General features: G+C 38.5%; 1 protein-coding gene across 1 annotated transcript; it reads left to right on the top strand.

The window, feature by feature from the left end:
* Positions 1-9: 9 nt before the first annotated feature.
* Positions 10-24646, top strand: LOC136261609 (pre-mRNA-processing factor 40 homolog B-like). The gene is made up of 28 exons (XM_066055635.1): positions 10-148; positions 2215-2382; positions 3500-3619; positions 6494-7243; positions 7651-7767; positions 9680-9800; positions 9863-9899; positions 11178-11261; positions 11728-11821; positions 11873-11937; positions 13731-13803; positions 14346-14437; positions 14708-14816; positions 14868-14963; positions 15220-15274; positions 15324-15382; positions 15436-15510; positions 15553-15667; positions 19394-19524; positions 19574-19651; positions 20490-20546; positions 20740-20820; positions 20873-20968; positions 21212-21364; positions 21806-21944; positions 23399-23457; positions 23570-23668; positions 24471-24646. Exons 1-28 carry the CDS (start codon positions 146-148, stop codon positions 24513-24515), a joined length of 3171 nt encoding a protein of 1056 aa, XP_065911707.1. The 5' UTR covers positions 10-145; the 3' UTR covers positions 24516-24646.

Raw genomic sequence — 24646 nt, 5'->3', positions numbered from 1 at the left:
ACGCATGCGCACACCCCTATACTGTTCCCAATGTTGGTCTTTGCGCGCTTATGAATGGTGTGGCGAGTTGTCAGCGAAGGATAACTGCTTTACGCTAAATCGGCGGATCGTACTCTAAAGATTTACAGGCTGTGTGATTAAAACTATGGTAAGGCAGCAAATAAGAGAGTTAATTACACGTGCATGTGTGCTATTCTATTTTAAGCGCACCTTATACACGTACAGTGCTGCATAGTAGGCGGGGAATCATCAGGCGAAATTTGTTGTGTGAAATAGTGGTGTAATGTACCTATCAATTTTTTTTGTTTTGAAACCATCAATATATTGATGTGATAAAAAATGTGAGAATGACAAGTCCTCGGTCACATTTGGCCGAAACCAAAGCAGGCATGGCAAGGAAAATTAATTAGTCCAATTCAGATTATTATGAGCATAAAATATTCTCTGAGAGGCAATGGCTGTCTTTAATAGGACACGTAAAATTAATTGGTAGATTCTCGTAATCAAACATCACTAATGGTGCATGCCTGGCTTGCGTGTCACTGGAGATCAATGTCAAGTCACCACCGACTGCGATTTTTTTGTATTCCACTGGGTTTTAGTATTTTTATATGTTTCTGACTCCCTGTATTAACAGGTTTAGCCATATCACTAGTGAGATAGCATCTCAAGAAGATAATAACACAAGGTAGCCACTACCAATAGTTCTGTGGAATAAATCTACGACATGGATCAAGATTTTTGATTGACTAAAATATGGCTTGATTGTTTTGATTTCACCTGAAATAGGGTCTTGTGCTGTGTAGGCCCACTTTACAGTGTACCTAATGTTATGGTGGTGGCACCTAAAGTCATTCCCCATGGTATTGTAACATATATATATATATATATGTATATATTATATATAGGCATAATTGTTAGCAACTCCCAAGGTAAATAGCCATGTAAAGGGTAAATTTTACCCAGGGCTGGAGTATAAGAAAGTGAGCTCTACATGTGAAGAGCGCTTTCCTTGAATCAATCTGCTTACTGCAACTGCTGGAGGTGTGGTATGAAATTTTTTAAAAAGATTCCTGTTTTTTTTTTTTAATGTGATGGACAGAAGATGAAACCATTGACATGTTGCAGGAATTGACACCTTTGTGCTACTAGCAAAAATAATTATTATTGACACTTTACAGTGACCAGCACTGAAGGTCTGACAGCAACATGTGCTGCAGTCTTAGGATTACCTAACCTAATTTCAAGGACTTAGACCTAATGACTTGACTTAATGACTGATAAGGTATAACAGAAAAGGGGCCAAAGTAAGGAGAGAAAAAAAATCCCTCCAACCTGGGCCATGTCTGTTCCACAGAAATGGCACAGGTGACTATTTTTGTACAAGCTAGCACCTCTAAAATTAGCTAACAAACCATGTGCAGGGTTGGGGTAGCCACATTATATTGGTCAGGCAAAATTCTTTGGGATTAAAAATCGTCTCCAATCTGTAAGTGACTTGTTAGTTTCCAAGAACTGGACATGTTGATGCAAAATATTGCTCAGGTTCTTGACCTGGCTTTCATTGTACAACTTCAGTTTATTGTTAATCTGCTGGTAATGAACTATTCTGTGATGCTCTGCCCTGAGGGGCATGACAAGCAAATCATGATAGAGGGCATGGTCGAACTGAATTAGCAATAGATGCCTGCTAGCCATGAGCGAGTCAGACCACGTATTAATGTTTCCTTGGGTAGAATAGAATGAAGCAACAGTCACTCATTAAAGAAGAAAGAAACTCAACGAGATGCAGGATTGCACTATACTGCAGGCAGTATTCTGTGAGCGGTCATTTATCATGTATATAGTGCTGTCTGAATACGATCAGTTGGTCAGTAGAAAAATCTGCAGTCTTGTAGATTTTTAAAATTCTGTAGTAGCTCACTGGGATTGTTTCAGGCATTTTGGGGACTTCAGTGGAGCAATGTTTAGTGTTTACTTTGTAAAGATGGTTTTTTGATGGGTATTTTTCTTGGAAGGAAAATATAATCCTTCATGGTCCCTGCTATATGGTATACTGTGTGGCGAGTTTCTATTGGAAGAATATGCACCACGTATATGTACATTACACAAGCTTAAGCTGATATGTTATGAGATAATGACACGTCTTACCTGCCTACCTTTTTGTATAGTTGTTTTATTGTTTACTTTTTATAATTACATGTTTGTTTACAGCAACCAGGACGTAACCCCGGGGGCCTCCTGCCTCCAGGCTTGATGGGATCACCTGCTCCTCCAATGTCACAAGTTGGAGGAATGAGACAATTACCACCTCCTCTACCCATGGGGATGCCCCCTCCACCTAGGGGACAATTTGGTCACATGATGCCACCACAATTCTCTGTAAGTATACAGTTGTGGTAGAACAGTGGTGTACTATACATGATGATGTGTACTATGGTAAAATAGTATTTGTCTGACCAATTAAGTGAAATAATATACCATATGTTAAGCATATATGTAACACTTTCACACCTCAGATCAAGGGAGCCGCCCGGGCTACATTTTGTATGTAGCCCAGCTAGCCGGGCTACGTACGAAATGTAGACCGGGCTACAACTGGGCAGTGATTATATAGACATTGAGGCCGAAATCGATTGTGGGGATCGATTAATACTCACGTGATTAGGATGCACAACTTGGACTTCACCATGAAAACCACTCAGACAGAGAGCGTTTTGTTATCCTTGCCATCCTACGAGTTGAAAAACGTTGGGCTAAGGTGAGTACAAGTGCTATATAGCTTAATCACCGATTGTTTCCGTACATTTTTTAATATGGACACGCCCCCATCACGAAGCTACCACTCTGCATGGAGTAACCACTCTACAAGCAAGCTTATCTATCTAGGCCTTTAGTGAACTTCGTAATTTTTCCATAAACGATTCAATAGCACTGATTAAAACATTAAATCCGTGTAGCCGAAATTCTCCGTGATATCTCTAGGATATATCCGTTCATCGCAACCACACGTAACCAGAACGTACTAGCTGCTGATTCACAATCAAAAATTTTAGGTGTGCATATATAATACATCCAGTGGCTGCACTCATATTGGCTTGGGTGATTGATCGTCCTGTAAAGGCTATCAGCCTGATAAGTGTTACATATTAGCTGTAACACGGGACATTCGGACTTTGCCTGATATGTATGCCCTCGGGCAGTCGAGCCTCATGCCCGTGTTACAACTATTACTTGTAGCACTAAAACAGTTCAATCAGTTATCCTACATACTATCTAGTAATACTGCAGGATATGGTTTATCGGATATCGGTTTATGGTGGAAATAATTTGCAGTTGACTTTGAAGGTTTTTGTAGTTTATAAAAAAAATCCAGCAACCAAGACATGTCCCTGGGTGTTAATGATAGTCATGAAATAACTGATTGTGGTAATTCTGTTATGCATATGATTCCAAACATTACCCAATATGTTAGTGATAGTAATCATTTGTTATCTAGGGAGGACCTCAGGGTGGCCTACATTCTCCAGGCCAGCAGCCACCACAGCAACATCAACCTCCGCCATTTATGGGCATGCATCCTCCTCCACCAGGTGTGGTCCCTCCTGGTGCTCCTCCAGTGAGTCTTGTTGTAACCTTATTAATGAGGTCATGAAGTACACCTTAACTATGTTTGGGACCTACTTGACACGGTCATTATAACGAGGTGGTCGTATTAATGAGGTCATGAAGTACACTTTAACTATGTTTGGGACTTCCTTGACATGGTCACTATAATAAGATGGTCGTATTAATGAGGTCATGAAGTACTAATTGTTAATAATGTGTCAGAGCTCATGTGAGGAATTGTTGAGGTCTATATGTTATTTTAAACAATTTTTGCATGTCAAGGCTAGAATGAAAGGACACTTTATTTCAGTAAAGTTCATAGTAAGGATGCTGTAATGACAAAATCTAGCCAGAATAATCCTCGTTGTTTGCTGTAGGATGTGTGACTTTGATAAAGTATACAAGAAGAATTTTCCAAGTAACCCTTTAGACTACTAGTCTTATCCTGTGCTTGTTGTTTGTGCAATAGTGTAGCAGTGCTATAAGATATTCTATTTTAAGGGACAGTGCAGCACTAGTGAAGCTGTTTAACTAGTGTTGTTATAACTAAATACTTTTATTTAGCATTTTTACTTTTAGTAAACTACAGTACCTTTAACTAAAAATAAATATTTTAAATTTAAGAAACTAATCAAAACTAAAACTAAAATTCATTTCCATACTGAAGTACTTAAAACTAAAATACTTTTATTGTGTAAACTAATTTTAGCTAAAACACTAAAACCTTTTAAAAACTAAAATTAATTTTCTATACTAAAACAACACCAGAAGGAATAATGCAAGCTTGTCCCAAACTGGAATGTGCTGAACTGAGATTCCAAGTGTACTTAATGGACACTGTTGAACATGAGTACAGTAGCTAATGGGTGCTAATGGATGAGGTTAATGAATAGCTACATTGTACACATGCCACAGATATGCTAAGGTGTTCTATTCTCACCTTGTGACCTTTTCTCCAATGGTGAATAGTCCTCCATTCTTCTAGCTAACCCTCAGGGTGCCGAGGGTTACTGTAGTTGTCTTGTGCAGTTCTGTGTGAATTTGTCTGTTACCACTTTAACTGCTGTGTACTTCATTCGTAGGTTAAAAACAAAGTGCCATTAGGCTTCTCTTGTCTTAATGAATTTAACAAATCAAACATGTGGATTGTTCCACAAGCACTTTATTTGCTGTTTGTCTTGCTCTTCCTTACTTCTTGATGAACTCTCGATGTACAAAAGTGATAGCAATAAATTCTTTTTAACCATAATAGTGTATTAGACCTAGTGATGCTCCACTGATTCAGATGAGGGATCAACAAACTCGACAAAACCAGGGATGAAATTTAAAAATCTTTAAGATTTCAAGATTTCCAAAAAATTATAATTATCGTTAACTTGTCCAGATTTTACCAGCAATCTACAATATTTCAGGCCATGGATCCCTCGGATTTAGACTAGAAGCTTCTTGGCTCTTTAAATTAACAAGCCATCACAGATCACGTGGTTGATAACCCTATGTATATGATAAAAATAGAGAAGGCTAATGCCTAACAGGACTAGGATCCATGTGTTATCATACAAAGACTAAGTTACTATGCTAGACCAAGTTACTATGCTAGACCAAGTTACTATGCTAGACCAAGTTACTATGCTAGACCAAGTTACTATGCTAGACCAAGTTACTATGCTAGACTAAGTTACTATGCTAGACCAAGTTACTATGCTAGACCAAGTTACTATGCTAGACCAAGTTACTATGCTAGACCTGCTAGACCAAGTTACTATGCTGCTGCTGCTTGTTTTGTGTCAAAGTTACTGTAAGTTGTTTATTTGCACTTTTATACTCCTGGTTTTGTGTGCTAATCGAGGTGATAATTGTGGCCCTGCTATAGAAATGAGACTAAGCAGCAAAGCCAATCTACGTGTTGTCACCTGGCACTATGGATATGGAGATAGTGTATCCATATAGTTCCTATAGATATGTATACTTGAAATTAACAAGGAGGAAACATCCTGACTGCCTGGCAGACTCCTGTAAGCGTTTGAGCATTAATTGGATGGCTGCAGGTTCGAGGCTGCAGGTTCGAGGCTGCCCGGTCCAGTCATGAATTTTTTTCTCCTTTTCAAACACACTTTATGTAACAACTTTAAAACAGGCTGTAAGACCAGGTGTCCTACAGACTAGTGGTGTGCGATATCAGGATTTTTATTTCGATATGTTATTGATACGATTTTGGGGTAAATATCGAAATTTCGATACGATTTTCGATAATTTTTAATTGTGTGGGTGGTGTAATTGCGTGGGCTGCCGATATTTATAAATATGCTTGAAATACACTTTACACACAAACTATTGCATAAAACTAATAATAAGCCTAGGAAACTGGTAGACAAGTTTTTAAAGTGGCTAGATAGTACAGAACCAACCTTCATTTCTAGTGTGATTGTGCAACTCACACACTAAATGTTGTAGATTTATCGAAATATTCTTCGATATTTTGATAATTATCGCAAAATGTTACCTTTTTGATAAATATCGAAATCTGCTAAAGCAGTATCGAAAATCGATACGATAACGATATCGACAAAATTATCGCGAAATCGATATTTTTCGATATATCGCACATCACTACTACAGACCTTCAGCACTTGTGCTGTAAAGCCTTAATAAATAAACTTTTTAAAAATCTTTATTTAATTTCCCTGAGGGTTTTGTTCAATAGTACTTCATTATATTAGCCAATTACTCTGTCATAGACACATACTTGCATCTAATTATCATACACTTCCATTTACGTACGCAACATGCATTATTTCACCGGCCCAGTGAAATCATCAGCTTTGGTAGTGCCACACTGCCCATTTAACAGTGAAATTTAGTGTGATGTTTTTCTTTTCATTAGATGCCAATGATGCAGCAAATGGGTGGATTTCCTCCGGGATCACGTATGCCTCCTAACATGCCACCTGTGCAAGCTCCACCCAGTAGACCATTGCTGCAACAGCCACTCCTCCATGATAATCGACCACCTGGAACTGGGGATTCCCCAGCCTTGATTGCACCAGGCTCTGTAGCTATTTCACCTGGCATGGCTGCAAGTTCAAATCTGCAGGGAGGTATGACTGCAAGCTCAACTCTACAGGGAGGTATGGCTGCAAGCTCAACTCTACAGGGAGGTATGGCTGCAAGCTCGACTCTGCAGGGAGGTATGGCTGCAAGCTCGACTCTGCAGGGAGGTATGGCTGCAAGCTCGACTCTGCAGGGAGGTATGGCTGCAAGCTCAACTCTGCAGGGAGGTGTGGCTGCAAGTTCAATTATGCAGGGCGGTGTGGCTGTAAGTTCGACTCTGCAGGGAGGTGTGGCTGCCCAAGGTGTCACAGCAAATCAAGCAAGTACAGCCGATCAGAATGTAGCGTCGAACAGTCAAGCTGTTGCAGTTAGTCAAGCAGCTACACCTAGTCAAAGTGCTGCTACAGGTCAGGGAGATGTGATGAGTCAAGGAGGTGTGGCTAATCCAGCAGATGTTGCTAGTCAAATAACTGTCACTGGTCAATCATCAGCAGCAGCTAGTGAACCTGCTGCTAGCTCGCCAGCTGTCGAGCAGAAGAGTGAAGAAGTCAACAAGAAGAAGAAGAAACGAAGAAAGAAGAAGGTATGTAACCTTATATGTAATTAGTATTTAAAATTGTCCAGTCACTTTCATAGCAGCAGGGTGAAATTTAGAAAAAAATTGTTCTAAGTTTCGGACTACTGCAACTTATAAGTTGTTTTACTTCTCAACCGACACACCTACTTTAATTTTTAATATAAGTTTCTCAGTAACAGGTTATGGCAAATTAGTACTGTATAGCTTTTAGTATTTTGATGTCTAGCTTTCTCCAACAAAATGAAGCACACTCTGGTTACAACCGTTTACACTTGAATTTCATGTTGATTTTTATTTATCAACATACCAGCCGTATATTATTATTATTTCTATTAGTCACCTAATTATGATGGTATCATCTATAATATTGCTATTAGAGTAAACTCAGTGTATGATATGTTCTCCACCTTTAGAAGGCGACGTCACTATGGACAGGACACAAGGCACCAGATGGTCGTACATATTATTATAATACTAATACTAAAGTGTCGTCATGGCAGAAGCCAGATGAACTGAAGAGTAAGAGTGAGGTTAGTTGTTACATTGAACACACACACACACACACACGCGCGCGCGCGGTCTACAACATTTGTACATACACACGCACGCATGCTTGGCCTCTGTAGTGTTTTGTTGCTAAAAGACCTCAATGTCGCCTCCTGTTATACAAAATCATTTTTGGGTTTTATTGTATCACATACTGTACCTGGCAGATATCACTTGTGACATAAAACAATTTGTATCAACTCAAATTGTACTGAGTAGACCAATGGCATGCACTTCTAGAGCTTTTCTTCTTATAATTACGTGGCATGTTTTAAATGGCAAACAAGACAATGGCCTGGGATTACTTGTGGAATGGTTAGATGGATACTTCAATATCTTTGTGTCATACCCTGTAATGGCACCATTGTACAGTACAAGCTATAGCAATAGACATTTGTAGCACCATACAAAGTCTACCGTGAATGTACTGTATCTTCTCAACTTGCCATCATACTTGACATAAAATAGTGGAGACTGTAGTAGTCATTATTTGATCCTGTGTTGTGATTCCGACTGAGACAATATGTTGAGCAAACACTTGTTATCTGACTGCAGCAGAGAGCATGCCATTAAAAGGCTTTGGACGCAGTAACAGTAACATCCCAACGGACTCACAATCATTTCCCTGCAGTACGTCATGGCTGGGGTGTGACAAGCCTGTCATCCATGGATGGTCCTCTTGAGTACTTTACCCCCTCTGTTTCCCATAATGGTAGTATCTGAGTATCAAACACTTATCTTCCCCTTTTAAGAATTTTCTCTGTGAGTCTAACATCTTTGTATCTCTGGATCTTTGGCATATGCAATGCCCAAAGTAACAATGTACTTCATGAGATGCCACAAGTCTCTACTCTGCTTTATAATCTGTGAGAGGTGAATATTGGAGGAGTTGGTATCTTATCTTTATGGTTGACCAGGGTTCTGCCCAGAAATTCCAGAGTGGTGGCCTAAAGTTAACATGAACTGATATGCTGTGTGTTATATTAGGGTATATTGCATGCACATTTATCAGTGATGTATGCAAGAATTGTACTGGTCGGATTTAGGATACTGGTCAGTTTTTAGAAGTACTAGTCGCTTTGAACCACTGCCGACCGGTGTGGGTAGAACCCTGGTTGACATAATTTTTATGGGCATGTCTCACCTGTGAGTTTTGCTGTGGTATTTATTGTAACTGTATAGGGAAGTTGCTTTTTCATGCTCTGGAGCTGGACAGTTATCTTTGCACTAAAGTCTGATACTGACAGGAGGCTTAATCTTCACCTGCCCCAATTGTCATTTGTGTAGTGCAGGAGAGCATACAATGCTGGTGACACTCTCTTGCTTACCAACGTTGGTCCACACTCCAAACATAGTGTGTAGCTGCTATATTTGTTATTTAAATAAGCACTTTCAAGTTATCAGGATGACCTCACTTTAGAGGATGATGCTAGTAGTTCTGGTTCCCTAAAAGAAAGCAAACTTCTTTATCAGACTCCTTCAGTGGCAAGCATCTTTGAAGTTGATGTATTGTCAGTGGTCGCTCCCCTTTGTTAGAGTAGAGATAATACCATAGATAATTTTCTCAGCAACTATAGCTGTGCCAGCTACACCAGTGCCAGTTTGTAGTGTTTACTCGTTGGTTGCTAGTATAGTAGTATGTGGTTACAAAGAGAAGACTGCTCAGCCACTGATATGGCAGTTGGAATAACACGACAATCAAGCAATGGAAGTTGCACCAATAGTGTTTGGGGTCACTGGAGTGATCTCAAAGTAATAATGGGTCTATCTGCAAGAAGATAGCTGGCTTTTTGTGATGGCCTGCTTACTAGCTTGTAGAAGGCAAATATTAATAGACATACCTTTCTGCTCCTAGAGACAGCATACGTCATATTATTGTTATTTATGTTTGTGCAGAAATTATTGTCTCAGTGTCCTTGGAAGGAGCACAAGTCAGATGCTGGTCGTTCCTACTACTACAATAATATCACTAAAGATTCAACATGGACCGTTCCTGCTGAGTTGCAAGAATTAAGAGGTGTGTATTGTGTTAGTATTTAACGTTACATCATAAACAACATACTTTGTGTGCTATTGCAGCTCTAATTGAGAAAGAGAAGGATACAGAGCAAACAAAGTCAGTGTGATTGTTCGATTGTAGTCTGTCTGTGTGTGCGTGTGTGTGTGTGTGTGTGGTACATGCACATAAGTCTGTGTGTGCTGCTCTAAGTAATGTCATCTTGAAACATTCAAAGGATTTTTACTGTACAGAGATCACAAATGACTCAGATATAAACAGGAACTTACTTCAGCGCTTATAAGTTACGCAAATGATATCAGGAAGGGAATTATGTATAGCAGTATCCTACATTTTACAAATAAATATTTGGTGAATGACATACAAATACCTTTTGGAGAACTACACTTGTTTGAGTGCCTGAGCATGTGTGCGAACAGAAACAAAAGTATAAAAATCTAATGCCATTTTCTCTGTTGTTGTTTGTACACAGCTAACAAGTATAAGGAAAAATTAGGAATTTTAAGGGATCAGGGACGTAAAAAGTAGGGAAACAAAAGGGAGGTCGCCCTACAGATATACTAGTGGACATTTATTCAAACTTCAGTCTGTATCCATAGCTGAATTAGGGATTAAATCTATCTGCAGGTGTAGGTGACCTCTCTTGTTTATGTCTGTGATCTTTATTCAAACTTAAAATTCCTAATTTTCCTTTTTACTTGTTTGCTTACTTACATGGTGAACCAGAGCATAGCACATCAAAAGAAAGAACGGCACCATACGTAATGTTTTTGTTTGAATGTATCATTTACTGAAAAAGTGAAGTGGCCATTGTCCTTGGTTTTAGCCCGTTACACAGCATCACAATAAAGAACATTACAAGAAGTGCCTCTTACAATCAATCCAGTCACTACAGAGAATACGGACAATTTCCATTACAAGTGTGGGGAAGCTACAGTATCACACGCTAGCTACCACAAATCGTTAGAAAGAATAAATGGGACACAAAGGAGAACAAAGGAAAATCTATGATGTGTACATTGTGTGTAGTGCGGTATGCCAAAAAGCACCTGTCGACATCTAACGATGAAAAAGCATGTCCATAATCTTAACCGTTAGTGAGTTACATTTATCTGAAGGCATCAGGTAGGCAGTTAATTAGTTAATCAGTTAGTAGAAAATTCTGTTAAACATTTTAAAAAAAAATTCTGCAACAGTTTATCAGAAACATTTTTGGCCACTCTGAAAACATTTTTGGGCTTGATTCTACTTAACCAATCCTGCCAAGGTATCATTAAGGTGTTGTGAGGTGGTTTCTGGTCAAAAAATTTTTGTGAGAGTACAAATCTTCCATGTACAAGCGCTATCATACTGTATGATACTTTCTTCTTTTTTCAGACAAGAAGACAGCAGTAGTTATGAGACAGTCACTGACTCAGAATCAGATACTGGAGGTGATAAACAAGAGGAGGTGAAGGGAAGGTAATGATGTATATCACAAGTACAAAACTAGTTGAGATACGAAAATCTCATAGTCCTTTTTTAGGTCATTTAGAAGTGTGAATTTTGTGTTTTAGTAAGACCTTTTGGATTATAATTAAAGCTTTCACTACTGCCCAGGAGGTAAAATCTTCTAAGTACAGTGCTCCCTCTATTATCCAAACACTTGGTTATCCGAACAGTAGAACGACTGCTCTATTAGAGTATTTTGTCTCAGTTGTATGTTCTATTAGAGTATTTGAACACAGCTCTGTATGTAAATGAATGGGCTTTGATTATCTTGGGCCCGAGGGGGTCAGATAGTCGAGGAAGCACTGTAGCATGTATTCGTATGTCAAAGACAATTTTGTCATAATTAGCCATGCATTATTGTAGTTGTATGTATACATGGCTGCTGATTTTCTTGCTGTATTTGAACTAACCATGACCAGTTATCTGTTGCACACAGTGAAACTAATAAAACAGAGGTAGAGAGTAAACAGAAAGGATATGCTACTCACGAGGAAGCCAAACAAGCTTTCAAGGACTTGTTAAGAGAAAAGGTATTCATCCGCCATCATTACTGTCTGAATTATATGTTGTTGTCTTGTTAGAATATTTCATCAACTTCCAGTTGGGAATATACCATGAAGCAGATAGTCAACGATCCTCGATACACGTCAGTTTTATTATTATTGTGCAGTTCATACTTATGTGTGCCTTCAGTGATCATGTGTGTAGTGTGTGTCTGTGTGTGTGTATGTCTCTGTTTGTGTGTGTTGTGTGTGTGTGTTTGTGTATGTAGTTTGTGTGTGTGGTGTGTGGGTTGTTGTGTCTGTCTATCAGAGGACAGCAATACTGTTTTACAAATGATACTAAGCTTACTGTTAAATATTTCAGGGTACTATGGTGGACCCAGCATGGGGCATTTGGGTCCTTGCTCCGCCTGTAAGTTTAAGCTTTGTACATACTATATACATACAGAGGAAGCTGTAGTTATGCTATAACTAGCTTAGTAGAATATGCTTAGAGGAACCTTCTCCTACTCAGACCTGTCATAAGCAATTGAGGTACTCTAATAGAACAGTCTTTGTAATGCTATTTTGTCTCAGTTACTACCCAAGATCTTTAACATTAATGTTGGAGTACACACCATATTTTTACCTGATGCAATAAATGTGTATGCTACAACTAACTGTACAGTATTAACTCTGTAGCTGAAGAACTTCCTTATGTATGCAGCAGCTTGCCAGTGTTGCACCAAATCCTTGATCCACCCCTGTAGATACTTACACCAAGTTCAGTCATTGCTATGTCCCACAAACTGTTCATTATAGTTGGTACCACAATAGCTTCTACTGGGTAGTCAGAAAGGGCAGACTTGGTCAGATGCCGACTCTGGCATGACACAGATGTGGACAGACTTGATCCAAAGTACTTTGATATAACAGTCATGAGCATACTGCTTGCTGTAATTTTAACCCCTAATAATCCATAAGCAATATGATATGCTAATATATTGTTGTGTGTGGGAGGATCAAAGTGCTGTCATGTACTGTGTTTTCCATACAGTACCAATTAGCTACATACCGTATTTGACCGGTTCATAGCTGCGGCTCGTATAATAGCTGCCCCCAGATAGTAGCTGCTCCACAGCCTAGAATTATTGTCATAAGAGCTGCCCTCGGATAAGATCCACAGCTTGTATCTGAACATACTGTTGCAAGTGTTGACTAGACACATTTAAAACAGAAACCAGTCAAAGGAGTTGTTTTAAGCCAGGAAATAGCATTTATGAGAGAAGTTAAAATGAATGACAGTATTGACCGATGATTAAACAAGGTCAGTCACTTGTGAAACTGTATAAACTCCACAGGCTGCTGCCACACAAGCTCATGGCAGCTGCCTTCGCATAGTAACCGCAGGGTTTTGCTTGCTGAAAGTTATGGTAGCCGCGGCTATTAACCGGTCAAATACGGTAACTGTACTGCATGAGTCATACAGTACAGTTATGCAGAACAGTTATATGTGTAAGGAGTGTTAGAAAACAACCCCACTGAAACAGCACAATTGATCACGTGGGTGACATAGTGAATCACTAAAACTAGCCAGACTGATCCTACCAGTTGGTTCTATGACTAGAAATAGACACTTACTGATGGCCGGTCACCTGAAATTGAAGTGGTTCAGGCACACAAGATAAATTCCCCAAGCAAGAAGACTAGGAAGTATAATATAACACTTAAAGCACCGTCTCTGTTTGTGTGTACAGAAATATAGCACTCGGTGGAGAGGGTTGTCTCAAGGCAAATACAGCACTTGGCTTCTCCTCTACGTGCTCCATCATGCTGTATTTTCCATACATATGCACAGCAGTGCTTTAACTGTAACGTAATTATTATAATATATCTCTAAAACAGTAATATTGCTCATTGTGCATGTGTACTTGTACACAATTATGTAATTTTATAGTGCACTTAAGAAATTGAATGAAAAGAAGCAAGTTTTCAACATGTACAAGACGCAGAGGCAGAAGGAAGAAAAAGTGAGCACACAATCTCATCTACATCATCGTGTGTGATGTGTACCTGTTAAGTGATCAGTTCTGTTTGTTGTGTATTTGGTGGATCAACTTGTAAGAGAACCACCTTGCTTGTTGATATCAATAAATACTTACCATATGATGATGATGATGATGATGATGATGCCACTATACCATTGTTGGTATTGACCTTATTTCAGATTTGAAGCCATCAGTGCCCAATAATGCCTCTACTATATCGTGTGTGTCATGATAAAAGCACAAGACGATAACAGTACTGTACTCACACATTATGATATGTTAATCATATGCCGTGATACATTGCACACTTACAAAATAAAGTATCAAGAATGTGAAAATCTTCCATAGTAATAGTATTTCAATACTTGTCGTATATTGGCTTTTATGAATTCACGATTAATACAATTATCATGATAAACTATTTCTTCTGTGATATATTGTGATATATTGTGATGCAGTATTGTCCAACCATATGCTATCACACTTGTGTTTGTGTGTGTTGTTATTGTCTGGTGCAATGGTAGGAGGAGGAGAGGCATAAAGCTAAAAAGAATCGTGAGTTACTCCAGCGACTAATGGAGGATCATGAGGAGGTGCACTCTGAAATGAGATGGAGGTAACATATCATCACTCAGTGTATGGATGATACATGTACACAGTGGAGTAGCTAGGTTGTAGTATATGTCCTGAATATGGTGATGTCTGTCTAAGTTGGTGGGTCAGTAAAGTTAAACAAGTGGATTGCAGTATTGTGTAAATTTAATATTCAGGGAGTTTAAGTTGCTGGTGACCCTTTTATACAAGTTGCCAGGTTGCATTGTTGCATATAATATTGTTGTTTGTTAAGATACAAAGTGTACACACTAATTGTATTGTGTACTTGTAGGAGAGTGTGTGATTTGTTTGAGGATAATCCTGTGTGGAAGGCGGTCCCTGCTGGTGAGAGAAGAGATGTGTTTGAAGACGTGACCTTCACTCTAGCTAAGAGAGAAAGGGTACAACATCTTACTTGTCACAGCACTGTGAGTAAAGTGGTTTGTTTACAGGAACAAGAGAAGCAACAAAGAGAACGGAATTGTCATGCGCTGGCCAAGATATTTAGGAAAATGACAAGCATCACTTACCGTACTACCTGGGTTGAGGTATGCTATTTTATAAATTGTAGTCTTGGATTAAACCAGGAGCTTCTGAGTGCAGAACTACTTCATGTGCTTTTATGCCCTGTTGCCTTATATAGAGTCAATTGTAAACAAGTTTAGTATGTCACATGTTTAATATGTTTTGGAGTTATGAGTGAGTTTTAAACCTTTTAAAGACTACCATGTCAATTTTTAGTGTTGTACACTTGGTGGTGCTAAGCATACCACTGTGTTAAGTTGTATCATCTGTTCCTGTTAGGCTCAGAAGTTAGTACAGGACAACAGGAAGTTCCAGGATGATGATGAACTACAAGGTGTGACTCCCTACACTGTACATATTATTTTAGTGATGTACATGTTTAGTGATGGACAAGGAAGACATGTTGGTCACATTTGAGGAACACATCAGAGAACTGGAAAAGGTATGGACTTGATAATGTGCCACCAGTGTCGTAAGTTGTAGTTGTTGTTGTAGAAAGAGGAAGAAGAGAAATTAAAAGATAAGGACCGAGAGAGAAGAGTTCACAGGAAGAATAGAGATGCATTTCAGGTACATAGACTAGGCCCGTGCAGTGTAGCATTTTTTCTACAGATATTTCTTGATGAACTTCATGCAAGTGGCAAACTTAATTCCATGTCACTGTGGAAGGACTTGTACCCAATTATTTCTATAGAGGAACGTTATCGGGACCTCCTTGGACAGCCAGGTAAAGCTACATGCTGAGAACTGCTTGTGTACAATACATACATCACTATTAGTAAGAGTATATAATGGGGAGATAGAGTGTTGAAACTGTGCTATAGGCGAGCCCGTAAAGTAACCCACACACCTTAGTTTCCTCTCGTAAACCTGACTGTTGTTGATTTAGTTCGAGGTGGGTGGTCTGCATGGAATTACAATGGCTGAAGCTCCATCTATATGTGTCACTTTTGCTTGAGGTAGCACATGCGGGGTTGATGTTCACGGTGTACAGCACACATGCAGGAGCTGGAACTGAATTTGTCCAAGGCAGTGTCAATGTTCTGGTGATGTTTGTTTTCCAGGTTAGCTCCCTGTGTCTTACTCTTCGTACCAAGTTCCTCTGCACATTGTGCCATACTTTCTCAAGTACACTGCTTTTTCACTCAATAGCTTCAGCTTCTTAAGGCGTGTTTGAACGATGCCATAGGCTTTATGGGCTCATTTTCACAGAATATAGCGCAATTCGATACTCTCCCTCCCAATTATATTTCTTGCTACTTGTGCAATAAAAATTATTAATTTAGGTTCAGCATTAAAATGGTGAACAAAGGTAGCTTGTCTATGTGGGAAATCCCTATGTTACCACCATCTGTTCATTGCCAAAGTAGGGATTTTCCCTAGCCACAATTGTTCATATTTCTTGTTTTTTATCACTGGAACCCTACTGCATTTTAAAAATTAAATTAGTGTATTAACTATTTTTGTAGCTACATACAATATACACATGTGGCTGAGACTGGTTTATTAGAGTACCTCGATCTTGCTGCTGAGCTATATACACAATAGATTACAGGAGAATGTTCAGTGCCATGTCTTGCTTACTACTAATTGCAACTAGGTCTGGTGGTTACTCAGGGAGTGGCAGCATGTTCTGATTATTTGAGGGTGTGGTCCTAAGTGATTGTTTTATAAGTGCAGCTAGTCCCTCTTAAGTGCTTCAAATAATTTTGTGGGTGTCAAACTCTCTAAGGAAAGTGTTAATATGGAAATTAACACCTTGGTATGGTCTCCTTGAGACAATCATATAATTGAAGATAAAAATGAATGGCGACCACAGTTGCAAAGCTAGAGGCCAACCAACAGCCATCAGTCACGGCACAATAACAAACTCACGGGTAGGATGTAGCTCTGATGAATGTTTGCCATTTGGACTTTGCAGGCAGGCAGACCAAACTTTATATTTTGGCAACTTTCTTAGAAGGAAAAATAGAATTTTAAGTTGGATTAGGGATCTAGGGATCAAAGAAAAAAGTAGTGAAACAAGGGAATAGCAAAAAAGGAAGGTATTCACCTGTTCCCTTGTTTCACTACTTTTTTTTCTTTTGATCCCTAATCCAACTTAATTTTTCCTTCTACTTTTAAAAAAATTTATTTTTACTTTTTTGTAACATAATTATGACTAATGAAACAACATACCACGAAAGAATGGCTCAAGGAATGCCATAAAAATAAATTAAAGTACTTTACGTTGGTGAGCTCAAAGTGAAAAGAGTACTCTATTTTCCATAACGCATTCAAGTGTGCTATATTTTCCATTTGCGTCACAATAAAGTACAGTTAAGGAAAATAAAGAACAGTTATGCATTGATTGGAAAATAAATACGAAAAACAAGATCATGTGTGTAACATTTCTAATCGCCAAAAGTAGCCAAAATGATACTATTTGCTTGTATTACTACCACAACTGTACTACATAGACACTTACCGATTGTCTGATGGCCAAAAAACTGATGCGGTTTGAATTCACGGAACAAACTCTCCAAGCAAGACGACAATAAAGCACTCTATACCAGTTAAAGCACCGCTACACTTGTACAATACGGAAATAAAAGCACTCGGGCATGGTCTCAAGCCTAATATAGCACTCGGCTTCGCCTTGTGCTTTTCTTTCCATATTGTACACGCGGCGGCGGTGCTTTAACTGGTATTTGTTTCAGAATGTGCACTCCAACAATCAATTACACAACAGAAAGGGAAGCGACCATTACGCTTGTTTTCAGCTATGCTCCACCCGTTACACAGCATTACAAATGAAGAACAGTACGAGAAGCATCTCTGCAATCAATCCAGTCGCTACAGAAAAACATGGGCATCAACACAGCCACAGAGAAGCCACATCACACTATCGTGAATGGACACCTTGTGTTGTCAGCAAAAAGAAATGAAACACAAAGGAGGACAAGGCAAGTTCTGATGCGTGCATTGTATGTACTACTGTAGTTGGCGAAAAGGCACATCTCAGGACGAAGCGATGTCAAACAGTGAAGAAATCAAGCCTATAGCCTTATCCATTGTCCAGTTATGCTTGGCTGGAGGCATTAGTTAATTAGTTAGTCAGTCAGCATAAAATTTTGTTTAATAGAATTTTTTTTTTTAAATTCCGCGGAAAGTTTTTTGAAGGGTTTGGTACCTGTATAGAGGGCCACCTTGGATAGTCTAATGCAGCTACTGTACTACAGGAATTTTGACGGGCGTTACTATTCAGTGGACTGGACTACTGGACTGGAACACTGGACTGGACTACGACTGGAACACTGGACTGGACTACGACTGGAACACTGGACTGGACTACGACTGGAACACTGGACTGGACTACTGGACTGGCATATATTTTGTTTTTGCACATTATATGGTTGGATTTCTTGAGTTTTACCAGTTAAAATGACCTTTTGGTAGACTGCAGCCCTCTATTAAACACTGAATACGGGCAGTGAAATGTACAAAAACTGACTTTTAATAAGTATGCTCCTGTTCAGATAATTATGCTGCTATACAGCATGGGGCTCAATATAGCACTTACTCCTTACCCTGTAATGCTGCTATTTGACAGCAATAGTTAATCAGCAATCATCTTTCCAGTTGACTATGATATCCTTAAAGCAAGCTCAACAAGCAAGCTCAACGAGCAAGCTGTTTGGTCTTTTGTAGCATCTATAGGGGCTTAGCTTTTTCAGCACAGGCGCTTAATATAGCTTATAATTCTAATCGTTATGCCCTGGTGTTGAAATAGATGTCTGGCCACGAAAGACTACACAGCGCTCTCGTTGAGCCAGCTCTTCATAAACTGGAAAGATGATCGCTGCTTAACTATCACTGTCACATACAGCATTACAGGGTAAGGAGTAAGTCCCGTATTGAGCCCAATGGTATAGCTGAACAGTAGCAAAATTATTTAAAAGACAGTTTTTGTGCATTTCCCAGTTCGTATTCAGTGTTTAATAGTGGGTTACAGGCTATCAAATGGCCATTAACTGGTGAAACTCAATAAATCCAGCCATATAATGTGTAAAAACAAAAAATATGCCAGTCCAGTAGTCCAGTCCAGTGTTCCAGTCCACTGAATAGTAACGCCCAATTTTGACAGAAAGAAAAGTTGACTAATCCACACTTTATCAGCTTTAACAAATTGAATGATGACCAAAATCAACAAGATCAAAACACCTAGCATGTGGACAGCCATAATTAGAATTTGATAATAAAGTTAACTGAATTTGTCAACTTTTTCTTTGGTACAAATTTTGCATTGTGCAGTACCTGCCCAACAAGTCTTACAAAGTGTGGTCCAAAGGTAACTGCTAAGGCAGACTCCACTTGTAAGATACTTACAGTATAGCGTAATTCTACACACACTCAGTTGTCTAATTCTTAGTTTTTGTATTAATGTATTAATCACAACTCTACCTTGCTGTAGGGTCCACTCCTTTGGATCTTTTCAAATTTTATGTGGAGGATTTGAAAAATCGTCTTCACGAAGAGAAGAAGATTATCAAAGAGATTCTTAAAGAAACAAACTTCAACGTGGAACTTGAAACACCCTACAAGGTAGTTGCAGCTCATTTTTGGTGGTACGTACTAATCTCTGTCTAAACAGGAATTTGAGCAACATATTCTAGATGATTCCCGGTCAAGTAGTTTAGACAAAGGAAATATCAAACTAGCATATGAAAGTGTAAGGAGAGTAGTTTATGCTGTATATAGAATTAATAGTGGTGTTGATATATGTGACCGTCTCAGCAAAAACCCTAGTTCCCACAAGCGTGCATTTTGAGAAAAACAAACTATCGTAAATTTACGCACGTTACAAAGAAAAAACTATGCAAGTTTTAATCAAGCCATTACTCAGAGAGGCAAGACTCAAATCAATTAAACTAAACACCATCTTATTTACCTGCTCATGAAGAGTTAGAAATTTTTGTTTTGTTTCTGTAGTCCAAACAATGTGGTAGATATGAACAAGATTGTTGTCATTTTACAATGAAATTGTCATCATACATGTGCTAGTGACTACTGGACTAAAACTATACCTTTGTTGGTTTGCCAATCCATGGTGAATATTTTAAGTCAAATATCAATACTGTACACGAAGTTATGGCTGTGAATTAAGTTCCTGCAGTTTATTTTCAATAAAGTCGCTGTACAAATCAATTTCGTTGCTCTTCCTACTGTCTAGTGCTATAATTCCAAGACTACTTACCACAATAGGCTGAAACTTTTGTGATCCATTTCTTGGACACTAGAAATAATGCTGATTGGAAGTTGTGCAAACTAGGTGGAGGTCACATATATCTCTGGTCTCAAATAAACGCTGGGTCCTAAATGAAGGCCAGGAGAAGGTCTTGTACAAGATTACAATTACCTTAATTTGTAGAGCAAAGATTATTGCAGCTAATGAAACTTGGGCAAACAAGATTTTGCAGCTGGAGATTATAGAAACAAACGCCTGGGGGCATTGATATGGATAAATACAGTATACAATGACAAATATTATTGCACGTCTTATTTTACAGCTAATTGAGAAAGCTGAAGCTCGAGAAAAAGAACGTCTAAAGGCAGAAGAGAGAAAGGTACAAGACATGTAGTGCCACCTCTCTATATTGGCCACTTTGGGACTATGAAATTGTGGTGCCTTTTTATTGAACTGTAACTGCCTGTCAGGAAATGTGTATTGAAATAATACTTAGTTTAAAAGTGGCTCTTTAGAGAGTCTAGTATACTGGTTATGCCTGATGTTACATGTGATACTCACACTACATACAGATGCGAAGAAGAGAAGCAAATTTCAAACACATGCTCAAAACTGCAGTACCACCTGTACTACATGATGCTGACTGGATCGAGGTGAACCCTATTATACATTCTTCCTTGTAAGGAAAATAATACTTGTATGTAGGTGAGAGATCAGTTTACTAATGATCCAGCTTTTGAGACAATTAGTGAAGAGCAAGAAAGAGTTCGGATATTCAAAGAGTTTAGGAAGACAATAAAGGTATGATCTTTTGTGTGGTAACAAATTGTCAATTCCTTTGTATTGAAAACAAACAAGTGCCCTTATTTTTTTCTGCTTCTAAGAAACAGTGGGCAGGGTTTTTGTTTTTATCACAAACGTCAATTCAGCTAAACAGCCAAGCTCCAGATAATCACTTTTACCCTCCCTCACATTTGCCAGTGGTAGTGTCAACTTACTACCATATCACAATGTGAAGTTGTGTGGTTATATTGTTTTGTGTAGCCACCACCTGAGCCAGTAGTAGAAGTGAAGGAGGAAGAAGTGAAAAAGAAGGAGAAAGAGAAAGAAAAAGAAGTGGACAAACACAAGAGTTCCTCCTCAACAAGTCATCACAGGTCACACAAGAGATCAAAGAAACACAAGCGGTCTCGTTCTGTAAGTGTTGACCATTGTTGTATCTATGTTCACATGAATTGCTCCAAATGATTCGCTGGTTTTATTATAAATTATATGCTCACATACTCGGGAGTAAACTTACAGTGAAGAGTGAAGTATCTGAATGCCAACTAACAATAACCCAACATGTCAGTTACTGAACGTTAACATTGACTGTTCAACTTTTGATTTTAGAGGTCTGGCCATAGTGTGTTCTGTTGTCGTAGGTGTATTCTCTGTTAGAGTAATTGAACAGAGTTCTGGATATATGTCGTTTATTCAATCAAATTGTGCTTTCCTGAATATTTTGTGCCTAAACACATACTTTTCAATGAACACCCTTACTCTACAGATAATTGACTCTAACACTTAGTGGTGCCACAGCTGCTCAATTTGTACATCTCACTGAAATAGTGGTTATAATGTTGTGTGCTTTTATAGCCTTCATCTGAGTCAGAAGGAGAAGTGAAGGAAAAGGAACGAGACAAAGAGAAGGATAAGGAAAAGTTAGAACGGTCTTCACACAAAAGAAAGAAGAGAAGATCAAGGTCACGTAGTCCATCTCACTCAGATGACTCCGGTAATTTAATAACAATTATTTGGTGGAATTACTAGCATCGAGGACCACAAGTTGCACACCTCCACTTGTGTACCATCAAAATACAGATGTTTACAGGTGCTGGCTATTGTCTTCTAACCCTGCGTGACAGGTGGTACGCTGTGTGAAATATGTCATCTCATGATGGAAACAGCATGGACTTAAAATAGGCTACGGTAACTGTGCAACTTGAGGTGTTTCTAGGGACCTGCCAATTATGCTGGCATAATAATGAGCATAACAGGTGCTTGAAAGCATTGAGCATAATAGGCAGAGCACTTGTGCGTTACCATAAGTTCTTGCTTATCAAAATATATATATCACAGAAAAATTGATATACTCTAATAGAACAGTCAGAATAATCAGACAGCTGACTGTTCTATTAGAGTATATCGATCTTTTCTGTGACATGCATTTTGACAAGCAAGGATTTAGAGTTTGCTTCAGCAACTTACTGTTTTCCCATAAAGTGCAAATTTACTAGAAAAACATAGGAACTGAGCTATAAATATTGAGCATAATTTGAGCATAATAGGTAAATATTGAGCATAATAGGTAAATATTGAGAAGCATAATCGCAAAAGTGCAGCATAGCATAATAGGTAAAATAATGAGCATAATCGGCGGGTCCCTAGGTGTTTCCTATTATGTTGCAATACGAACCAAGTGTCATTATCAGCACTAAAATTCATGGATACCATTATGGTTGACATCTGTCATGAACTTTTAAAATAATGGCTTTGAAGCAACTTTCTAGACAGATGAAACAAAGTTTGAAATTCTTTACTACAAGCAGAGTACGTAGTGGTCTGTGTATCCATGTATTAATGTACCACTTATTAGTTATACAGACCGACAATGTGTGACCATCCTTTACACTATCAGCAGCCCTTGATGTTAATGTCAATGATTAAAATGCAGTGAGAATGTCATTACAGTATTGTGCACAAAAAAGTAATGAAGAAGTTGCAGGGCTCGTGAAGTATGTCAAGTCACACAAACAGATTTTATAAGGTTTGCAATTCTATCCTGAAAGGCTTACAAAGTGTTCGCATGTAGACCGTGTGGGTTCATGAAGTCACACATGAAACCTTTATAAAGAAACAGGACTAAGTGTCAATTTTTGTTGGTCAGTTGCTAGGTTACCCACTTCTATCAACAGCTTATATGACTCAATTAGTTCAGGAAGCTTATACAACCAGCTCGCAAGGCCTTGCACCTATTGAACATGTGTGAGCTCTCGTGACTACTTCATTACATTTTTGTGCAGTGTATGGTAGTATATACCAGCTGTTCAACTATTGTAATAGAACATACACTTTACTGTAATACCACCACAATATTCTAATAGAGCAGTCACTTTTAGTTTGGATATAATCAATGTACTCCTTTGTATTGGATCTTATATATCACACTGTGATGTGTTTTCACTTTAGATCATGAAGTGAGGAAGAAAAAACATAAGAAGAAATCAAAGAAGAGACATCATCACTCAGTAAGTTGATTGTGCTATTAACAATATTGTTGAGTGAGGTCAATGTGTGATCTCAAGTCTGTGTGTATGTGTGTAACGCTGTATGGAGTTTAATTTAATTAATTTCATGTAGCCTTCATCTGGTTCTGAGAGTGATCACAAGAGGTCATCTTCTAAGAGAAAACAAACTGAAGATTCGTATCAACAAGCCACAGAAGTGAAGAAAAGAAAAGTGAGCTGTAACTAATTGCCAGGATAATCCTTGTATACCAGTGAGGTATTGAAGAGCTTACATTACACACGCTAATAAAATCAATACAGGGTGTTGTAACCTAACGGGTTTAACTTTTTGAAGCTTTTCCTATTGCTATATATGCAATCGACATATGATTTAAAATGTCTAGGGATTTACGGGTCTCAAAAAGTATGAAGATATGCAACTCACAATATTTAAATCACAAGTTAATATGTATTGACACTTTTCTTAAAGGAGCATATTTAGATGCCATGAACCATTTGAGGCACTTAATGGGCTGCAGTATCCTTGGTAGTATCGGGTAGCAGCTAAGCTGGGCTAATAAAACTACTGCAATGGGCCAGCCCCAGTAGACAATCACAACATGCTACCACACTGCTAATATTCAGTGCTGAGGCTACACCCCTAACTTGTGGTACTGTAGAAAGATTGAGATGCTCTAATACAGCAGTCACAGCCACACATGTATTTCATAGCTATGCTCAAAAAAGTTAATAAACTGCACTTAAAATTGTTATTACAAAAACGGTTCCAGCAATAAGTAGTGAAACAAGAGATGCAACAGCTATGATGGATTGAAAAGATGGTGGAAGCATGCCAATTTAGGGATTTTCCCTCTTTGCTACAATTCCAAGTAGGAATTTTCCATCAATGCTGTTGTCATCTCTTGTTTCTGGAATCCTGCTTCATTTAAAAATTTTTAAAATTAAATAATTTATTATTACACTAGTTATGTGTTGTGGAGTGTGATCCGTTTATTGTGTTGTTATTTCTTTAGGTTGAAGAAAGTTCTCCAGAAAGTGGGGAGGCTCGTAGTCCATGAACTTGATTAGGTAGCTAATCATAACAATGTCATCACACTAGCTCTTGTATGCATGCATTGTACTCTAACTGCACTTATATAATACCCTTGAACAATTTTTTTAAGGAAAAATAAATTCAGCAGCTATTGTA

The sequence above is a fragment of the Dysidea avara genome, chromosome 7 (genome assembly GCF_963678975.1).
Source record: "Dysidea avara chromosome 7, odDysAvar1.4, whole genome shotgun sequence".
NCBI lineage: Eukaryota > Metazoa > Porifera > Demospongiae > Dictyoceratida > Dysideidae > Dysidea > Dysidea avara.
This window is presented reverse-complemented; position numbering and strand designations above follow the sequence as displayed.